Source organism: Alexandromys fortis, unplaced genomic scaffold (genome assembly GCF_014885135.2).
Source record: "Alexandromys fortis isolate MF-2015 unplaced genomic scaffold, M_Fortis_MF-2015_v1.1 scaffold_150, whole genome shotgun sequence".
NCBI lineage: Eukaryota > Metazoa > Chordata > Mammalia > Rodentia > Cricetidae > Alexandromys > Alexandromys fortis.
Genome location: NW_026068027.1, coordinates 1,551,610 through 1,569,518, shown reverse-complemented (window position 1 = coordinate 1,569,518; position 17,909 = coordinate 1,551,610). Strand labels below are relative to the sequence as shown.

The 17,909-nt window shown below is 46.3% G+C and overlaps 1 protein-coding gene across 3 annotated transcripts; it reads left to right on the top strand.

Annotated features, from left to right (window-relative positions):
* The first annotated feature begins 415 nt into the window (after positions 1–415).
* On the top strand, positions 416–12,385 carry C1r (complement C1r). 3 transcript variants are annotated; one of them, XM_050163962.1, is made up of 12 exons: positions 416–723; positions 1,701–1,755; positions 2,419–2,647; positions 4,241–4,433; positions 4,999–5,145; positions 5,242–5,438; positions 5,739–5,886; positions 6,088–6,209; positions 7,879–7,957; positions 8,457–8,612; positions 10,538–10,612; positions 11,479–12,385. In XM_050163962.1, coding segments are annotated over exons 2-12 (2,118 nt in total). In that variant the 5' UTR covers positions 416–723; positions 1,701–1,753; the 3' UTR covers positions 12,249–12,385. The 3 variants fall into 3 exon arrangements, with proteins under 3 accessions (XP_050019919.1, XP_050019918.1, XP_050019917.1); XM_050163961.1 differs by lacking the exon at positions 416–723 and having other exon boundaries at positions 1,590–1,755; XM_050163960.1 differs by lacking the exons at positions 416–723; positions 1,701–1,755 and having other exon boundaries at positions 2,247–2,647.
* Positions 12,386–17,909: the final 5,524 nt, after the last annotated feature.

Here is a 17,909-nt window from a genome sequence, read left to right as displayed (position 1 = left end):
ACTAAACAGAAGCTGCTTTAGGTGGAGTGGTTTTGACTAATTTTCTCTTGTTTTCTACTGGTAACTTTTATGTAATAAGCATATATCATTTTTATTATTGACATTTTTATAAAAAATTATATATTAGCAAAGCAAAAATATATATATTTGTTTAGGTGTATGTAATTATTTTTATCTCTAGATGTAGATATAGATTTTTATTTTGTTTGAATGTTTCAACAGAGTTGAAGTGGGTTGGACCTGAGGTGGTAAGGTCCAGATTTGGCAATTTTTGGTCAAGTCACGTGCATCATGACAGAATTCGGATGAGATCGCTTCAGCTGACTTGCTTTATTGGCTCACCTCCTCTCTACCTGTTGCCTCTGCCTCCATTACACAAGTGTAACACAAGCACACGCACACGCACACACACACACACACACACACACGCCCACACACAGCTCTTAGGATATCAACATGCAGTTCCCTAGACGACAAGATTCCCTCTTCCTTCTGAGCTAGTCCACTTCCTTATTCCTCATCATTTTGCTGACAAGGCACGACTCTTACTGTGCTAAAATCACACACCAGCCCTACCACTGCATTAATGCCTCTGCTCCAACACGCAAGTCTGCTGGGAAACCACTCCAAACCTTGGTAGTTCCTGGGTCTCGCGTGTGTCTGCTCTCCAGCTACGTTCCAAGGCGACGTTTCACTGTCCAATGGGAGACCGGCTTCATCTCTGTGAGTCCTTGAAACCCACCGTCTGACCCCTTATATAAATAATCCCATAAGCAAACTAGTAGGGGAGGGGGTTGGGGGTAGAGGGGTGGAAGGTGACATCGATGTCAGCTCCAATGTTACAGGAGCTGGGAGGCCTCCTCGGAGTCCAAGCCTCCACAGAACAAAGTGACATAAGGTATTTGGTGTTTTGGACACAGCAGCAAAGTTTTTAAAGAGGACACTATGTCCTCGTGGGCAGTACAGCTGTCTCGGGAACCTGGTTTCCCTTCTCCAAATGCAGCCGCACCCTTTGCTTGAGTGCTGAGCAATTGTATCCCTGAGGACTCAAACTGACCAGATGTCCCGGAAAAGATCTCCCCCCTTTGTCGTTGCCCTATCTTCAATAAGCTCTAAGTTCATTGGCAAACCCAAGTTCCGTGATGGTAGCTGCGTGGGGGACTCAGAGCCTAGATATAGGAACCCCCCCAATCTGGGGCTAAATATCATTTGTGAGCAATGCAGGCCAGGGTCCTACTGCAACTAAACCCCTCTTCTTTCAGCTAGCCATCCCAGGACCACAACTAGGTAAGAATAGCAAGGATGGGATGGACCAATGGGAAAGCATAGCCTCCATGGTCAGTGATGCCTTTGACGAGGAATCTCCAATAAAGCTCAGCTAGCAGCCCCCAGGAAAGCCTCTGAGAAAATGCTGATCAGATTTAGAACTCCGGAGTCTGGACCTCCAACAAAATGTTTCTGATCCCTAAAAATTCAGAGCCCATCTCCTCCACCCTTCCCCATGTAGGCCACCAGGTGGCACCAGCAACAGGGATTTCAAAACCAAAACTAAACTGGGAAGGCAGATTTTTTTTTGTTTATGCAAATGGTTTTTATTCCCTACAACATTCCTCCGGGAATGGTCACCCACCCCTCCGCTGCCACAGTCCTTCCCTCCCCCTTCCCTCCTCTGCATGCCCACTCCTTCTTTCAACTTACAGCGCCTGCACACTGTCAGAAGAGCTGAGGACCCAAAACAAACCGGCCTTAAGACATGTGAGTAAGGCTGATGGGCACCAAGGGAGAAGGGAGGAGTTGGGCATAAGAGGCAAGCATGTTCCCACATTGTTTTTAAAAGAAAAAGAAGAACAGGAACCTAGCATTCTCCTTTCTTTAGTTCCCGTCTCCAGTGCACACACGTATACAGGGACACACTCCTCAGCCTTCCTCCGACATGAGCTGCCGCAGCCTCTCTTTTCTTGACCCTGGGTTCATAGCAGGGTAAGGGAAGGGGAGGGAACCCTCTTAATGAGGAGAGGATCCCCTATGTCTGTTTCTCAGATTCCGTGAAGGGTTTCTGCCAAAGGCCTTTGCTGAAGCATTGGGCACCTTCACGGAACAGTCTTCACCCTCAGTTAGCTGGTCCCAAGCCAGTCTTATTCCAGGAAGAAAAGGAGATGAAAGAGGAGGGCAGAGGGGGCAGCTGGGAGGGGGCATGATGGGAGCATGGTGACCTCTGGACTGGACACTGGCCTGGGAGAGACACTGCTCCAGCAGCTGCAAAGGCTGCCAGTGCCCAGTTCACGGTACCTCTGTGTAGTCTAGATGGGCAGAGTGAAGGATGGGCATCATCCCATCTTTGCCCCACAACAGCCCAAACGACAAGGTTTCTGCACCCTTCCAGCCCCACAAATACCACCCCCTGTCTCTCTTTAACAGGCGACTCTTGGCCCTCCTTCTGGTGACCCTATTCTGCTGCGTGGAGGGCTCCATCTACATCCCTCAGAAGCTCTATGGAGAGGTGACCTCCCCTCTATATCCCAAGCCTTACCCCAATGACTTTGAGGAAACCACTGTGATCACAGTCCCTGTGGGGTACAGGGTGAAGCTTGTCTTCTGGCACTTTGACCTGGAGCCTTCTGAAGGCTGTCTGTATGACTATGTCAAGGTAGGAGTCAGGTTGGGAGGGAAGGGAGAAAAGGCCGGGCCACTGGAGAAGCTGGAAGTCTGCTCTAAACACCCCTGGACAATATGCCTGCACCCCATCATTGTGCAGCTCTGTAGAAATGCTAGCCTTGAGTTCCTGGTGGCATAGATGGGCTATTGGTGGGTTTTGAGGCCCTGGGTAAGAACCATGGGTTGGGGTGAGAAGGGCTTTTGTTTTGTTTTCCAGATCTCACTATGTATAGAAGTCAGGAGGTAGCTAGCTGTAAGACCTTAGGAAAGAGCAGTGACTCAGTTTCCCTGTCTGGCTACCTACCTCATCAGGAGCATGACGAAATGAAGCATGTGGCCGCTTGCACATGGTCTCCAGGGAGGACAAGGATCTTGGTCCCCTCTGCTCTGTACACTTCAAAGGCCTTCTTTCTCGGCCTCATCTTTCTATGTCCAGAAAAGATAAAAGGCAGGATTCAAGCAGGGCCTGTGCACAACCACACACTGTCTTTCTCAAGCAGCAGCTTGGAGGCTCAGAAAATAACTCAAAAACTGCACATCCTCACAACAAAGAGGGTTCCACAAGGCTGCAGTGTCAGGGGCGGGGGCAGCGTTTGGTGAAGTGAGGAAGATACCTACGGCTTCTGAGAGTCTGAGGAGTCTGAGAGGAAATGTGGTCAAGATGCCAAACAAAGCCGGCCAGAGCCAAGGCTGCTGGGTACCAAGCACACGATCATGTCAGTTAGTAGAGTGGGAGGCAGGGCTGAGTGTGTTTTTTAAGCAATGTAATAGAAAACAAAACAAAACCCTGGGCGTGGTAGCTCGCTTCTGTGATCCCAGCGCTAGGGAGACTTAGAATGTTTGGATCAGCCTGGGCTACACAGCAAGCTCAAGGCAAGCCACTTTCTCAAAAACACCAAGGAGGGAAAGGAAAGTGAGAAGAGGTGGGGTGGAGAAGAAGAGGGGGACAATGACAGAGACCAAAGATGACCATCCAAGCTCGAGAAATGAAGGAATGATCAAGACACCTAGAGACAAGGATTCCTGGGGAAGAAGGGTACAGGAAGTGGTGGGAATGAGTGAGATTGGACCCTTGGGGTGGGGGAGGGGAAACAGGGGAAAGATGACCAGGCACAGAATGGCAGGTGAAGAGTCAACCGTCAGGACAGGAAGGCAGAAGAATTGCAAGTGTAGGGCTGGCGAGATGGCTCGGTGGGTAAAGACACCTGCCTGCAAGTTGTCCGCTGTGGTCCACGTGTATGCCCCCCAACAGGTCCCCAAAACACACACACAGAAAGAGAGAGAGAGAGAGAGAGAGAGAGAGAGAGAGAGAGAGAGAGAGAGAGAGAGAGAGAGAGAGAGAGAATGAATTAATAAATAATCTAGGCCAACCTAGGATTCATAGTAAGAGCCTACCTAAAACAATAAACATTAATGAAGGACTGGGATAGGCAAAGAAGCATCACCTGAAGGTGTCCACAGCATCCAGATATGACAGTAACATTCGATCACGATTCAATCCAGGGTAACAGCGAGGACCTTTGCTGGCCTGCCACACGGAAGTAGGCTCTTTAGCAGGGCTCCTCTCTTGTCCTTTCTCCAATAGATTTCTGCTGATAAGAAAACTCTAGGGAGGTTCTGTGGGCAGCTGGAGTCTCCCCTGGGCAACCCCCCAGGAGAGAAGGAATTCATATCTGAGGAAAACAAGATGCTCCTGACCTTTCACACAGATTTCTCCAACGAAGAGAATGGGACAATCATGTTCTACAAGGGCTTCCTGGCATACTACCAGGCTGTGGGTGAGTGGTCCCTGGGGCCAGCCCTTCTCTCTGGTCTCAGCCACAGGAGTGGGCAGGGGACAACCCTGAACCCAAAGAAGCCAGAGCCTGACTTTTCTTATTTCTCTCAGCAAGATGAGGTCTGACAGCTGGGCAGTGGTGGCACATGCCTTTAATCCCAGCATTTGGGAGGCAGAGGCAGGCGGATCTCTGTGAGTTCGAGGCCAGCCTGGTCTACAAGAGCTAGCTCCATTACAGCTAGGACTTTAATACAGAGTAACCCTGTCTCAAAAAAAAAAAAAAAAAAAAAAAAAAAAAAAAAAAAAAAGAACTAAGAGAGAGAGAGGAAAAGACAAGACCTGACAATCTGGGTTCTACTGCCATCAAGCAGTTCCCAGGAAACATTAGGGAGGTGTAGAGGCCAGAAATGGACTTTGTCTCCTGGCCTCTGGTACGTGACTCTTTGAGAAACAACCACACAGAAGTCTCCGGAAAGAGGCCCCCATGCCATGGCACAACAGTGGGGCATCTGACCCCAGAAGCCTCTGGGTAGGAACTTAAGCCTTCCTTCCGCAATCCCTTCCAGACCGTGATGAATGCGAACCCCAGTACAACACAGTGGAAGGGAGCTACCAGCCCCGGTGCCAGCAACTGTGTCACAACTACGTCGGAGGCTACTTCTGTTCCTGCCGTCCAGGCTATGAGCTTCAGAAAGATGGACGAACCTGTCAGGGTGAGGCAGAGTGGGCGTGAGGAGGTGGCAAGAGCTGAGCGGAGGCTTGCTGAGCCAACCTGAGATCCCTACTGACCTGTCTGATTCCGCTCACAGCTGAGTGCAGCAGTGGGCTGTACACGGAGCCCTCCGGCTATATCTCGAGCCTCGAATACCCTCAGCCCTACCCACCCGATCTGCGCTGCAACTACAGCATCCGGGTAGAGCGGGGCCTCACTCTGCACCTCAAGTTCCTGGATCCTTTTGAAATCGACGACCACCAGCAAGTTCACTGCCCCTACGACCAGCTCCAGGTACAGCCTTACACTCTCTTTCACACATCCACATGGCTCCCAGGGTCCCTGCTTGTTCCCGGGTCCACTGACTGAGTGGGACAGGATCACGCATGGCTGACCAGCATCACGGAGGTCTAGAGCAGTCATGGGTCTTAGGGGCAGGGCCCTTGTACACCTTCAGCCGAAAACTAACGCCAGGTAGGTGGGTTCCATTTCTATACCGCCGCCGTTGACCGTGAGGCTGATACCCAAGAGGCCATGTGTAGAAATGTACCCTCTGGAGAAAAAAACATCCATCCCCCTCCCCCTTCCCCTCAGATCTATGCTAATGGGAGGAACCTGGGTGAGTTCTGTGGAAATCAAAGGCCTCCAGACTTTGACACCAGGAGCAACGCAGTCGATCTGCTGTTCTTCACTGACGAGTCGGGGGTCAGTCGAGGCTGGAAGCTTCACTACACCACTGAGAGTAAGAGGCTTAGGGTGGAGTGTGGCGTGCTGGTAAAACTAGTGCTTAACATGCATGAGACCTTGGGTTCAATCTCCAGCCCCCCCAAAACGAAAATACGATATCTAAGCACCCTCCTTGCCTGCCACTTATGAGGGAAAGTGGGGGAGAAGGAAGGACAAACGGCTATGATGTGAACGTGTCCTCTGGCCTCACCCACAGTCATCAAGTGCCCCCAACCCAAGGCCCTAGATGAGTTCACCATCATCCAGGATCCGCAGCCTCAGTACCAGTTCCGGGATTACTTCATTGTCACCTGCAAACAAGGCTACCAGCTCGTGGAGGTAAGAGGCTGGGGCTGACAGGTGAGAGCCTCCCGGTATCCAAGGGGGAACTGAGATAGTCTGATCTGCCATAATGTAGACTCAACTGGAGCCGTTGAGGATGGAGCTGGAAGTCCCAATCCTCCTGGTGTCTGGTCTGAGTACACAGAAAAGGGACTGGGGTTCAAGGTCCATCGTGGCTACAGAGCAAGTTCCAGGGCCAAGCTGGGTGACTCAATGAGAACTTGTCTCAAAGCCAAAAGTAAAAGAGAGGGCTGAGGATGGCTCAGTGGCAGATGCTTGCCTAGCAGGCAGGAGGTCCAAGGTTCGATGCCCGGTACAGTCGAGAAGAGAAAAGGAATCGACATTGCCTATAATATTGGAAACACTCAGAGGGATTTTAAGAAACTGATTTCTGGGATCCCTGCTTGAGAATCTAATTCCATCAGGGCTGCAGTACAGCCTGGCCACTGTTGAAAACTACCCGTGGGGTTTGGATGTGCGCCAAGCTTAAACACTCCCGGACCACCTTAATTACTCGCTGTAGGAATAAGAACTGAAAAGTCAGGGTGGCGTTGTCCTGACTGGTTCAACACCGCACAGCGGCTGCTGTACACCAGGGACAAGACCCAACCCTCTGGGGCTCTTTGACACACATTGGCGGTCTCTCCACAGCCCCACTGCCCTGTCTCCAGCTTTGCAGACTGACGAAGAAACGTGGTACAGAAGACAGGGAGAAGGATGGTTGACTGGTTGTTGGTGACAGTCAGTCTCACTATACAGACTAGGGTAGACTCGAACTTCTTACCCTCCTGCCTCCATTTCCTGAGTCCTGAGATTACAAGTATTTGCCCTGAGACCCATTCTCGCTCTTAATAAGCTATTCATAGTCAGGTGTGGTGGCGGCGGTAGTGGCAGCGACCTATGACATGCACTCCCGGGGGTTAGAATAGGAAAACCATGAATTTGAGGCCAGCCTAGGCTGCATAGCTAGTTCCAAGGCAGCCTAGGCTGTATAACAAGGCCTTGTCTAGAAATGCTTTTCGTATTTCCCAATATTATCAAGGGATGCCACCTTCTGGTCTTGTGCCAGTTGTCCGCTAACCTGCCATATCATTACACTAAACACCTAGGAAAATGGCCCTATGGCACTAGCATTTTAGGGAAAGCCCTGGCTTAAAAAAANAAAAAAACAAAGCAAAAAAAAAAAAAAAAAAAAAAAAAAAAAAAAAAAAAAAAAAAAAAAAAAAAAAAAAAAAAAAAAAAAAAAACACTGCAACCTAGGAGAGAGCGTGATGCAGACCTTGGCTGGGAGAGGCATCTCAGGACAAGAGAGTGGGAAGTTGGGGTCTATTCCAGAAAATAGCATTTATTTTAATACAAAAATACAATCCTGACTTGTTTGATTTTTATTACAATTTGGGGAGATGGGGGAATGGATCTAGTGGAAAGAGGCAAGAGTCTAAAAGAAGACTATTGAATATACCGTTAGCCTTGCCGTGACTTTCCGCTTTGGAACTCGGTATCCCATCTGCAGCCCTGGCCTGAGAGCGCTAGCTCGGAGGAGGGAGGAGCCACTGCGGTCTAAGAGAGGGACACCACATCAGCCAGCACATCCCCGCCAACTCCATGTGCAGCATAGAAGCGGGGAGTTCTGTGCTGATGGCTGCTCTAATCTCCACTCTAACAGGGAAACCAGGTGCTGCTCTCCTTCACAGCTGTTTGCCAGGATGACGGCACGTGGCATCGTGCCATGCCCAGATGCAAGAGTAAGTCACAAGCTTGATGTCCCTGCCCCTAGAGACCTGCCATCCTTTAGTCTTGAGACTTGATTGAGCTGGAGTCAGGCGATGGTGGCACATGCCTTTAATCCCAGCACTCAAGAGACAGACAGAGGTGGGCGGATCTCTGTGAGTTCAGGGCCAGCCTGGACTACAGAGCGAGTGCCAGGACAGGCTCCAAAGCTACAGAGAAACCCTGCCGTGGAAGAAAAAGAAAAGACTTGAGCTGGGAGGGAGAAAGAACCTAGACTTTCCTCTATAGGATCTTAGCTCCTGGCTTGTCCCTCAAGTTCACGGTCCACCTCAGAAAGTTAAGTCCTCATCTCAGGCATGATGGGTTCTGCCAGGACTGAATTTCCCTCCATGCATTGCAAGTGTCCACCCTACTGACCACACTTCTCTGGGGCTCTCTGAGACAGCTCACACTCATGCTGAAGTGTCTGTGCAGCTGGTCTCCACTCCCTTACAAGCCTCTGTTCTCTCTAAGTCAAGGACTGTGGGCAGCCGCGAAGCCTATCTAATGGCTATTTCAGCTACATCACCACAAAAGGTGTGAACACCTATGAAGCTCGTATCCAATATTACTGCCATGAACCATATTACAAGATGAAGACCAGAGCTGGCAGTAGTGAGTCCGTGCGAGGTAAGAGCTGATGCCCACCACAGCCCTCAGTCCTTTGTGGCTGTGAGGGAAATTTGAAATTTCTTTAATAGAGTCCTAGGTATTGGCTGGAGGATCCCAAATTACAATGTCAAAATGTCTAATAGGTTTGCAGAAATGGGCACCCAGACTGGTGGATCAAAGTCAAGCAAAAGACTGGACTCTCATAAGCTGTCAGATCCCCCTCCCCACCGCAACCATTACCAATCCTACCACTACCAGTAACAATGCCTCATCCATCAGTAGCACCACTATCATAGTTACCATTGACACACCACCAATATTACCATCATCATCACTTCTATCACCAGCAACCGCCACCATCATACCAACACCGGCACCACCAATACCACAGGCAACACTGACATCACCCCCGATACTGATATTACCACCATCACTACCAACATCAACGGTCTCCACTATATCACCACCAACACCAACACCACCACCACCATCACTATTACCAAAGCCAATATCACCATCACTGCTATCATCACCACATCAACACTGCCTCCATCATATCCATCCATTAGCAATAAAGTCATTGTCACCAGCTCTACCACTAATAATAGCACTGCACCACCATGATAGCCATCACCACCATCACCCTCTCCATTCTCCCCCTCTCGGGCTGTTGTGTTGTGAGATTTTGCATTTAGATTTACTTAATGCTTCTCAAACTCGTCTATGGGTTGGTTGGTTGGTTGGTTGGTTGGTTTTTTGTAATCATAGAAGTTGAACCTGGGGGGGGGGGGCTGGAGAGATGGCTCAGAGGTTAAGAGCTTTGCCTGCTCTTCCAAAGGTCCTGAGTTCAATTCCCAGCAACCACATGGTGGCTCACAACCATCTGTAATGAGGTCTGGTGCCCTCTTCTGGCCTGCAGCATACACACAGACAGAATATTGTATAAATAATAAATAAATTTAAAAAAAAAAGTTGAACCTAGGGCATCTCTCATGTGCTCTTACCACTGAGCAATAGACCCAGCCTATCCTATTGGTTAATATTCTCTCTCCTCTCTCCTCTCCCCCATCCTCAGATTCACTGTGTAGCCAAAGATAATTTTAAATGCCTAATTCTCCTGCCTTTATATCCCAAGAGTTAGGATTACATGTATATGTCACCATACCTAACCAAAATTTCTCTTTAAATTTAAAAGAAAAAATTCCAAGGCTGAGGATATTGCTCAGGGGTAATGCACTTGCCTACCCCTGATGTGAGATATGTGAGGGATGTGAGAGTCCCTGCATTAATCTTCAACACTAGAAGGGAGGGAGCGAGGGAGGGAGGAAGAAAGGGAGGGAGGGAGGGAGGGAGGGAGGGCGGGCGGGCGGGCTTTGGTCATTTTAAAATGAAGGTAATACATACTTGAAAGTGTCACCATGTTAAATGGGATAATACAGATAAAATACTCAGGAACAAACGTGGCAGAGTGTCAGCAATCAGAAGATGTAGCTACTGCTGGGTGTGGTGCTGCACTCCTGGAATGCCAGCGACTTGGTGACTGTGGCAGATGAATGGAGAGTTCAAGGCCAGCTTGAGCTTCATAGTAAACTCAAGGCCAGCCTGTACTACACAATGAACCCTGGAAAGAAAGATACAGGAAGATATGGCATTATTATCTCTAATCCTGCTACCCAAAGGAAGCTTTGGATGGCTTCCTTCCAGTGTGTGAGTCTACTGTTACAAATGGCCATCACCTCAAATACATTTAGTTAGGTATTCTGACTTTTTTCACTCAATGATAAGACAAAATATGTGTGTGGAGTCTCTTTTGTATGTCCATATAGATTTGGTGGCTCTTTTCTCCAACTCCATATATAATACCCTCAATGTCCAACGGCCTCTGCTGCCGGCTTTTCTGGCCTGTTACCTCCAGCCTTGATTCTGACCCCTTTCATCTCTAGGGATATACACCTGCACAGCACAGGGCATTTGGAAGAATGAAGAGGAAGGGGAGAAGATGCCCCGGTGTCTGCCAGGTAAATAATGGGTCCACCTCAGGTGTGGTTTGCAGTATCATGGGGCCTTAGGAAAAGCCTGGTATAGAGAAAGGAGGTCTGTTAACAGTAGTTTCTGTCCTGCCCGGTCCCATAGCCATTCAGTCCCAAAGAAACACACAGAGGTCTATATTAATCATAAACTGGTTGGCCTAGTAGCTCAGGCTTCTTATTAACTCTTACATCCTACATCAACCCATAATTCTTGCCTGTGTTAACCTTGTGGCTTGGTACCTTTTATCAGTGAGGCATTCTCATCTTGCTTCCTCTGCGTCTGGATTACAACTACAAGCTGAGTCTTTCCTCTTCCCAGAATTCTCCTGTTCTCTTTGCCCTGCCTCTACTTCCTGCCTGGTCACCCTGCCTATACTTCCTGCCTGGCTACTGGCCAATCAGCATTTTATTAAAGCAATACAATTGAGAAAGCTTTACAGGGTACAAGGTCATTGTCCCATAGCAGAGGTCAAGTGAGGAGATGCCTTAGCTCAAAGTGAAAACCTGGTGAGGAGGAGGGGAAAAGGAGCAAGAAGGAGGTCCCAAGAGAGAGACACAGAAAATCTAAATTAGTCCCGACGGTCTAGTGTGCACACAGACAAGGAATCAAAGTAAAGTCAGAGAAATTCCGGGAAGGAATAAATGTGAACGAGAGGCATTAGTCGAGAATGGGCTGGCTATAAGATGGACAACGGGAACAGGAAGATCAAGGGTTTTGCCTTTAGGTTTACTTAATTGCTTCTCAAACTCAAAAGAGTCAAGAGCAACAAAGAGAGTAGGAGGTGAAATGAATCAAAGAAGGAAGAAGGGTGTGGCCTGGGGCTGACTGGTCCTCATCCCCTGTCTCTCTGCAGTGTGTGGGAAGCCTGTCAATCCTGTGACACAGAAGCAGCGTATCATCGGAGGGCAGAAAGCCGAACCCGGCAACTTCCCCTGGCAGGCATTCACCAACATCCACGGGCGCGGGGGCGGGGCCCTGCTTGGGGACCGCTGGATCCTCACAGCAGCCCACACCATCTACCCCAAGGATCGGAACAAACAAGACAGCTCCAGTAAAGATGTTTTCCTGGGTCACATAGATCTGGAAGAGATTGAAAAATTGGGACATCACCCAGTCCGTAGAGTCATTATTCATCCCGACTACCGCCAAGATGAGCCTAACAATTTTGAAGGAGACATTGCCCTGATGGAGTTGGAAAACAGGGTCACCCTGGGTCCCGACCTCCTCCCTATCTGTCTCCCTGACAATGAGACCTTCTATGACAAAGGCCTCATGGGTTATGTCAGTGGCTTTGGGATAAAAGAAGACAAAATTGCTTCTGAACTCATGTTTGTCCGTCTGCCCGTAGCTGATCGTAGGGCATGCCAGAGGTGGCTCCAGACAAAAAAGAGCAATGACGTATTTTCTGAAAATATGTTCTGCTCTGGGGACCCAACTATAAAGCAAGATGCCTGCCAGGGGGACAGTGGAGGTGTGTTTGCTGTCAGGGACCGGAATCGCAATATCTGGGTTGCCACAGGCATTGTGTCCTGGGGTATTGGGTGCGGTGAGGGATATGGCTTCTACACCAAGTTACTCAACTATGTTGACTGGATCAAGAAAGAAATCGGAGAGGAAGACTGAACCCAGGGTTCACTAGACCAGAATCCAGTGTGTAGTGTCTGAAAAAATTATCTGACCAATTATTGATAACTGCTATGATCCCTTATTAAAATCACAGGCGGTGTGTGGAATAAAATGCTTTTCTATAATCCCATCAACATTCTGTTGTTTTGTTTTGTTTTCAACCGTTTGAATATGCAGCCATGGATGGCCTAAAATTTACAATCCTCCTGCCTGAGGCTCAGGGTTAAAGCTAACAATGTCGGGCTTGAGAGGCGGCTCCCTGGTTAAGAGTATAAAATGTTCGTACAGACAACAGAATTTGAGCTCCATCACCCATGTCACGTGGCTCACAACTGCCTCTAACTCCAGCTAATGAGAGCCCAAGGACTTCAGCCTCTTCAGACACCTGCACATACCCGCATACATACATACATAATTAAAGTACTACTCTGTTTTTTTGTCTTGACCATATTATATGAAGAAAGTCCTGGTTTGTTTTTTTGTTTTTGTTTTTGCTTTGTGTGTGTGTGTGTGTGTGTGTATGCTTGCAAATTAAAAGCTTTTTAAACACATCACATTCTTATCACTAAATTTTCCTTAAGGGAGGAATGGTATGAACTTGTGTCTCCAAGATCAACCACTAATCATTTGAAACAAGTTCTTACTGCATTGTCCAGGCTGGTCTCAAATACTTAGGCCAAGAAGTTCTCCATCCTCAGCAGCCCGAGAGCTGAGGCCACAGTTCCATGCCACCATGCCCAGTTTACTAAAATTAGTTTGAAATAAAGTGTTCTTTCTTTTCACTTTTTATTTTTATTTAACATGTATGGGTGTTTTTTCTATGCACCAGGTTCACACATTCCCCCAGAAGAGGGCACTTGATCCCTTGAGACTAGAGCTATACATGAATCTGAACTGCAGGCCAAGTGGGTGCTGGGAGCCAATCCTGCGACCTCTGCAAGAGCAGCCAGCCAGTTCTCTTAACCAGGGAGCCAGTCTTCTCTCCCATTCTCTCTCTCTCTTCTCTTCTCTTTTCTCTCTCTCTCTTCTCTTCTTTTCTCTCTCTCTCTCTCTCTTCTCTTTCTCTCTCTTTCTCTTTCTCTCTCCCCTCCTTCTATCTTTTCTTTCTTTTTTTTTCCCAAGACAGGTTTCTCTGTGTTAACAGTTCTAGCTATCCTGGAACTTGCTCTGTAGACCAGGCTGGCCTCGAACTCACAGAGATCCACCTACCTCTGCCCCCCAAATGCTGCAATTAAGGTGTGTGACACCACCTCCTGGTATCTTTCCTCTTTTTAAGGGGATTATTGTATGCATTTTGTTGCAATAATGAAAAGATATCTGATGTGCTTCTTCACTGATCTGTTTTCCTTTAACTAAAGAAAATTGACTATTCACCAGGCTTGGTGCATGTCCGTAATGCCAGCATTCAAGAAGAGGAAGGAGGAACACAAACCCAAAGTCATACTTGGCTGCATAGCTAGTTTGAGGTCAGCATAAGCCACTTAAAACCTGTTTCAAGGGATGGGGGGGGGGAGTTCTAAAGGGAAGCTCTTTAAAACTCAGAAAGTAAACAACTCAAAAGCCTCAGGAAGTCCCTGAAATTGACCAGATGAACCAGGCTTCTCCTTCCCCTGATTATACAAACAATGGGGACAGACTGGGCCACTCCCAGAAGTCAAGATACCTGGAAGAGGCTGGGCTGAATACAGCTGCCTGCAAGGCCTACAGTGAGTTCCAGCATCCCAGCTTTCAGGAGCTGCCACTCATGCTGGGGTAAACTCTCAGCAGTGCAGCTGCTTTTGAGTCATTCTTATTCCTGTAAGCAACACCAGACCCATACTCCTATAAGTAACACCAGTAAACTCAACTTGGGGGATATCCTGACTTTGGTCTGTCATTAATTCCCTATCTAGGGAGAGTAAATGTTGGCACACTCCCAGCCATAGTGCCACACAAGTGCCTTCCTTTTTCCAAAGCTCCCCGCACTTAGAAAAACCCCAGCCTCACATGTAAGAACAAACAGAACAAAGCTGGATGGAGCAATGGCTCAGTGGTTAAGATTACCTGTTGCTCTCGCAGAGGCCAATAGCTTAGGCTTGTCTCTAGCAAGCTCTTGCAACTTGACCCATTTTTATCAATCTATGTGTTGCCCCGAGGCTCATTTACCTCATCTATGATTTTCCCAAGTTTTTTCTCCTGCATCTGGCTCGACACTCCTCAGACTCTACCCTTCTTCTTCCCTGAATTCTCTCTGCCCTGAAAATCCTGCCTACATATCAGCTTTTTACTAACATTGGGAGTAACACATTTTCACTGTATAGAAGGATTATTCCATAGCATTTCTCTTTTTTTGTCTAAATAAAAAAGGAAGGTTTGACTATAACATAGTAAAATTATATACAACAAAACAGTTAACAAGTAAGAATTACAGTTTCAATATCCAATCCATTTGTATTTGGAAAACTTAGAGAAAATATTCTGTTATTTATCTTAGTTTTATACCTAATTTATCTTTTTATCATAACTAGAAAAACTTTAAGCCTAACTATTTAGTCTTTAACTCCATCAAAGAACCCAGAAGGGCAAAATGTTAGCTAATGACAAGGGCATCTAGCTGCCTGAACAGACACCCTATGTTCTTCTGTAACATTGGGAAATCCTGCTTTGGTCTACAGGCCTGGTATATCTGACAGACATTCTGAGAAGCAGGGAATTTTGAAGGACTGTCCTACCTTGTATTGACAAAGTTTGGCAGTTGCTTTTTTTTTTTTTTTTGCATCCTGCTGGCCATTTTAGACAGTATACTGTTAGCAAATGAGCCAAAGGTAGTTTCTTTGCCCAAACTGTTAGATTTTGCCATAAAGAAAACAAATTCTATATAGCATTTATTCAATGCCCACCATCTTCTTTTGAATCGAACTGGTGCTGTCAGGAGCAGATATGCCTCATTGTCAAGAAAGGTATTATGTTATTAAAAAATTCTAAATGCCATATTCTGTAGGTCTTTGAAATGTTTGAAGACCATCTATCTATCTAAATATATCTGTGTATGACCTTGGAAACATACCTAACATGACTACAAGTTTGACTATTGTAAAAAATCTGACTATTATAGTTGACTATTACTCTGTATTTCTTTTTTGTTTTGTTTATTTTACATACCAATCCCAGTTCCCCCCTTCCTTCTCCCCTCCAACTCTCCCTACTTTCCCCCACCCCACTCCCTATTTGCTCTTCCTACAGGGTAAGGCCTCCCCTGGAAGTCAACTAAGTCTGTACCATCACCTCGTTGAGGCAGGACTAAGGCCCTGCCCCAGCCTAGGCTGAAAAAAGTATCTCTCCATAGAGAATGGTCTCTACAAAGTCAATTCATGTGTTAGGTGTAGATCCTGGTGCCACTGCCAGTGAGTTCACATACTGCCCAAGCTACACCATTGTCACCTGCATTCAGAGGGCCTAGCTCAGTCCTATGCAAGTTCCCCAGTTGTCAATCTAGAGTCAGTAAACTCCCTCTAGCTTGGGTCAGCTGGTTCTGTGGGCTTCTCAATCATGGTCTTGACCCCAATGTTCATATTAGCACTCCTCCCTCTATGCAATTGTACTCTGGGAATTCAGCCCAGTGGTCAGTTGTGGATCTCTGCATCTGCTTCCATCTGTTTCTGGATGAGGGTTTTAGCTTCTCTGGGGTTGTGGACTGTGGGATGGTTACCCTTTGCTTTATGTCTAGCATCACTTATGAGTGAGTACATACTATATTTGCCTTTTTGGATCAGGATTACCTCGCTCTGGATGGTTTTCTTTCTAGTTCTGTCCATTTGCCTGCAAATTTCAATATGCCATTGTTTTTTATTGCTGAGTAATACTCCATTGTGTAAATGTACCACATATTTTTATCCATTCTTCAGTTGAGAAGCATCTAGGTTGTTTTCATGTTCTGGACAATGCTACTGTGGACAGAGTTGAGCAAATGTCCTTGTGGTGTGAATGTGTCTTCTTTGTGTATATGCCCAAAAGTCATATTGCTGGGCCTTGAGGTAGATTGATTCCTAATTTTTTGAGAAATCACCATACTTATTCCCAAAGTGTATAAGTTTGCACTCCCACCAGCAATGCAGGAGTGTTCCCATTACTCCACATCCTCTCCAGCATAAGTTGTCATCAGAGTTTTTGATCTTAGCCAATCTGATCAGTGTAAGATGGAATCTCAGAGTTGTTTTGATTTGTGTTTCCCTGATGGCTAAGGATGTTGAACATTTTCTCAAGTGTCTTTCAGCCATTTTAGATTTTTCTGTTGAGAATTCTTTGTTTAGATCTGCACGTCATTTTTTTAATTGGATTATTTGAAATTTTGATATTTAGTTTGTTGAGTTCTTTGTATATTCTGGAGATTATCCCTCTGTCTGATGTGGGGTTGGTGAAGATTTTTTTCCCATTCTGTAGGCTGTCATTTTGTCTTGTTGACCATGTCCTTTGCTTTACAGAAGCTTTTCAGTTTCAGGAAGTCCCATTTATTAATTGTTTCTCTCAGTGTCTGTACTACTGGTATTATATTTAGAAAGTAATCTCCTGTGCCAATGTGTTCAAGGGTACTTTCCAATTTCTCTTCTATGAGGTTCAATGTGGCTGGCTTTATGTTGAGGTCTTTGATCCATTTGTACTTGAGTTTTGTGCATGGTAATTAATCTGTATTTTTAAATGAGCTGCATAATCACAATACCCCAATCAAGAGTAGAAACATACATATAATAAAACAAAATTGACATTAAATGTGAATCAATAAACCAAAGTTCATACCGATGTAAAATATTTTAAGATTGATAGTTATTTTCTGTTTAAAGCAGATTAATAATCTACCCTTTTCCTATCATTCCTGCATCATATTCCTCTTTTTTCCTTTAGAAAGAAATCTTTGAATTTAACTCTTTTGTTTAACTTTTTTCAAATAATATGACCAATAACAATTTGTAACCAACACTCTTAAATATAAAAAATGTTCATAGCCCAGTGTTGTGGGACAGTGGTCTTTTATCCTGTTACTTATATTATTTTTAATAAAATGCTGATTGGCCATTAGCCAGGCAGGAAGTAGAGGTGTGGTGACCAGGCAGGAAGTGGAAGTGGGGCAATAAGAACAGGAGAATTCTGGGAAAGGAAAGCTCAGTCTCCAGTCATGACCCAGCCACAGAGGAAGCAAGATGTGACTGCCTTGCTGAATAAGGTACAGAGCCAGGTGGCGAAGACAGACACGAATAATGGGCTAATATAAAATGTAAAAAAGAGTTAATAAGAAGCCTGAGCTAATAGGCCAATCAGTTTATAATTAATATAGGCCTCTGTGTGTTTATTTAGGACTAACAGACATGGGACCTGGCCGGACAGAAACTCCAGACAACAGCCCATCTTTTTAGAATGTGGGCACTGACTTTTCTAGTCTGTGTCCCGTTGTTTGAGAGTGCTGGCATCTTTCAGGGAACCTTGAGAAGATTATGATAATGAGAAAATTAGGAAAATTAGCATAATTAAGCCTTGGCTAGAGTAAACTGTGAGGCTGGACCATCTCAGCCAGCATCCTTCAAGCTGCCTTTGATGCAGAATTCTGAGGAGACTGTAGCAGAGGCACCTGCACCATTCATTTCATTGGTGTTTGGTCCCCTTGTTCTGAAAATACATAAACTTTTG

Excerpts from the sequence above, each read along its gene's own strand:
- C1r (XM_050163960.1), top strand. The coding sequence starts at position 2,321 with ATGGGCATCATCCCATCTTTGCCCCACAACAGCCCAAACGACAAGGTT. Across the intron at positions 6,210-7,878 it reads AAGGCTACCAGCTCGTGGAG|GGAAACCAGGTGCTGCTCTC; the intron begins GTAAGAGGCTGG and ends CCACTCTAACAG. Across the intron at positions 10,613-11,478 it reads GATGCCCCGGTGTCTGCCAG|TGTGTGGGAAGCCTGTCAAT; the intron begins GTAAATAATGGG and ends GTCTCTCTGCAG.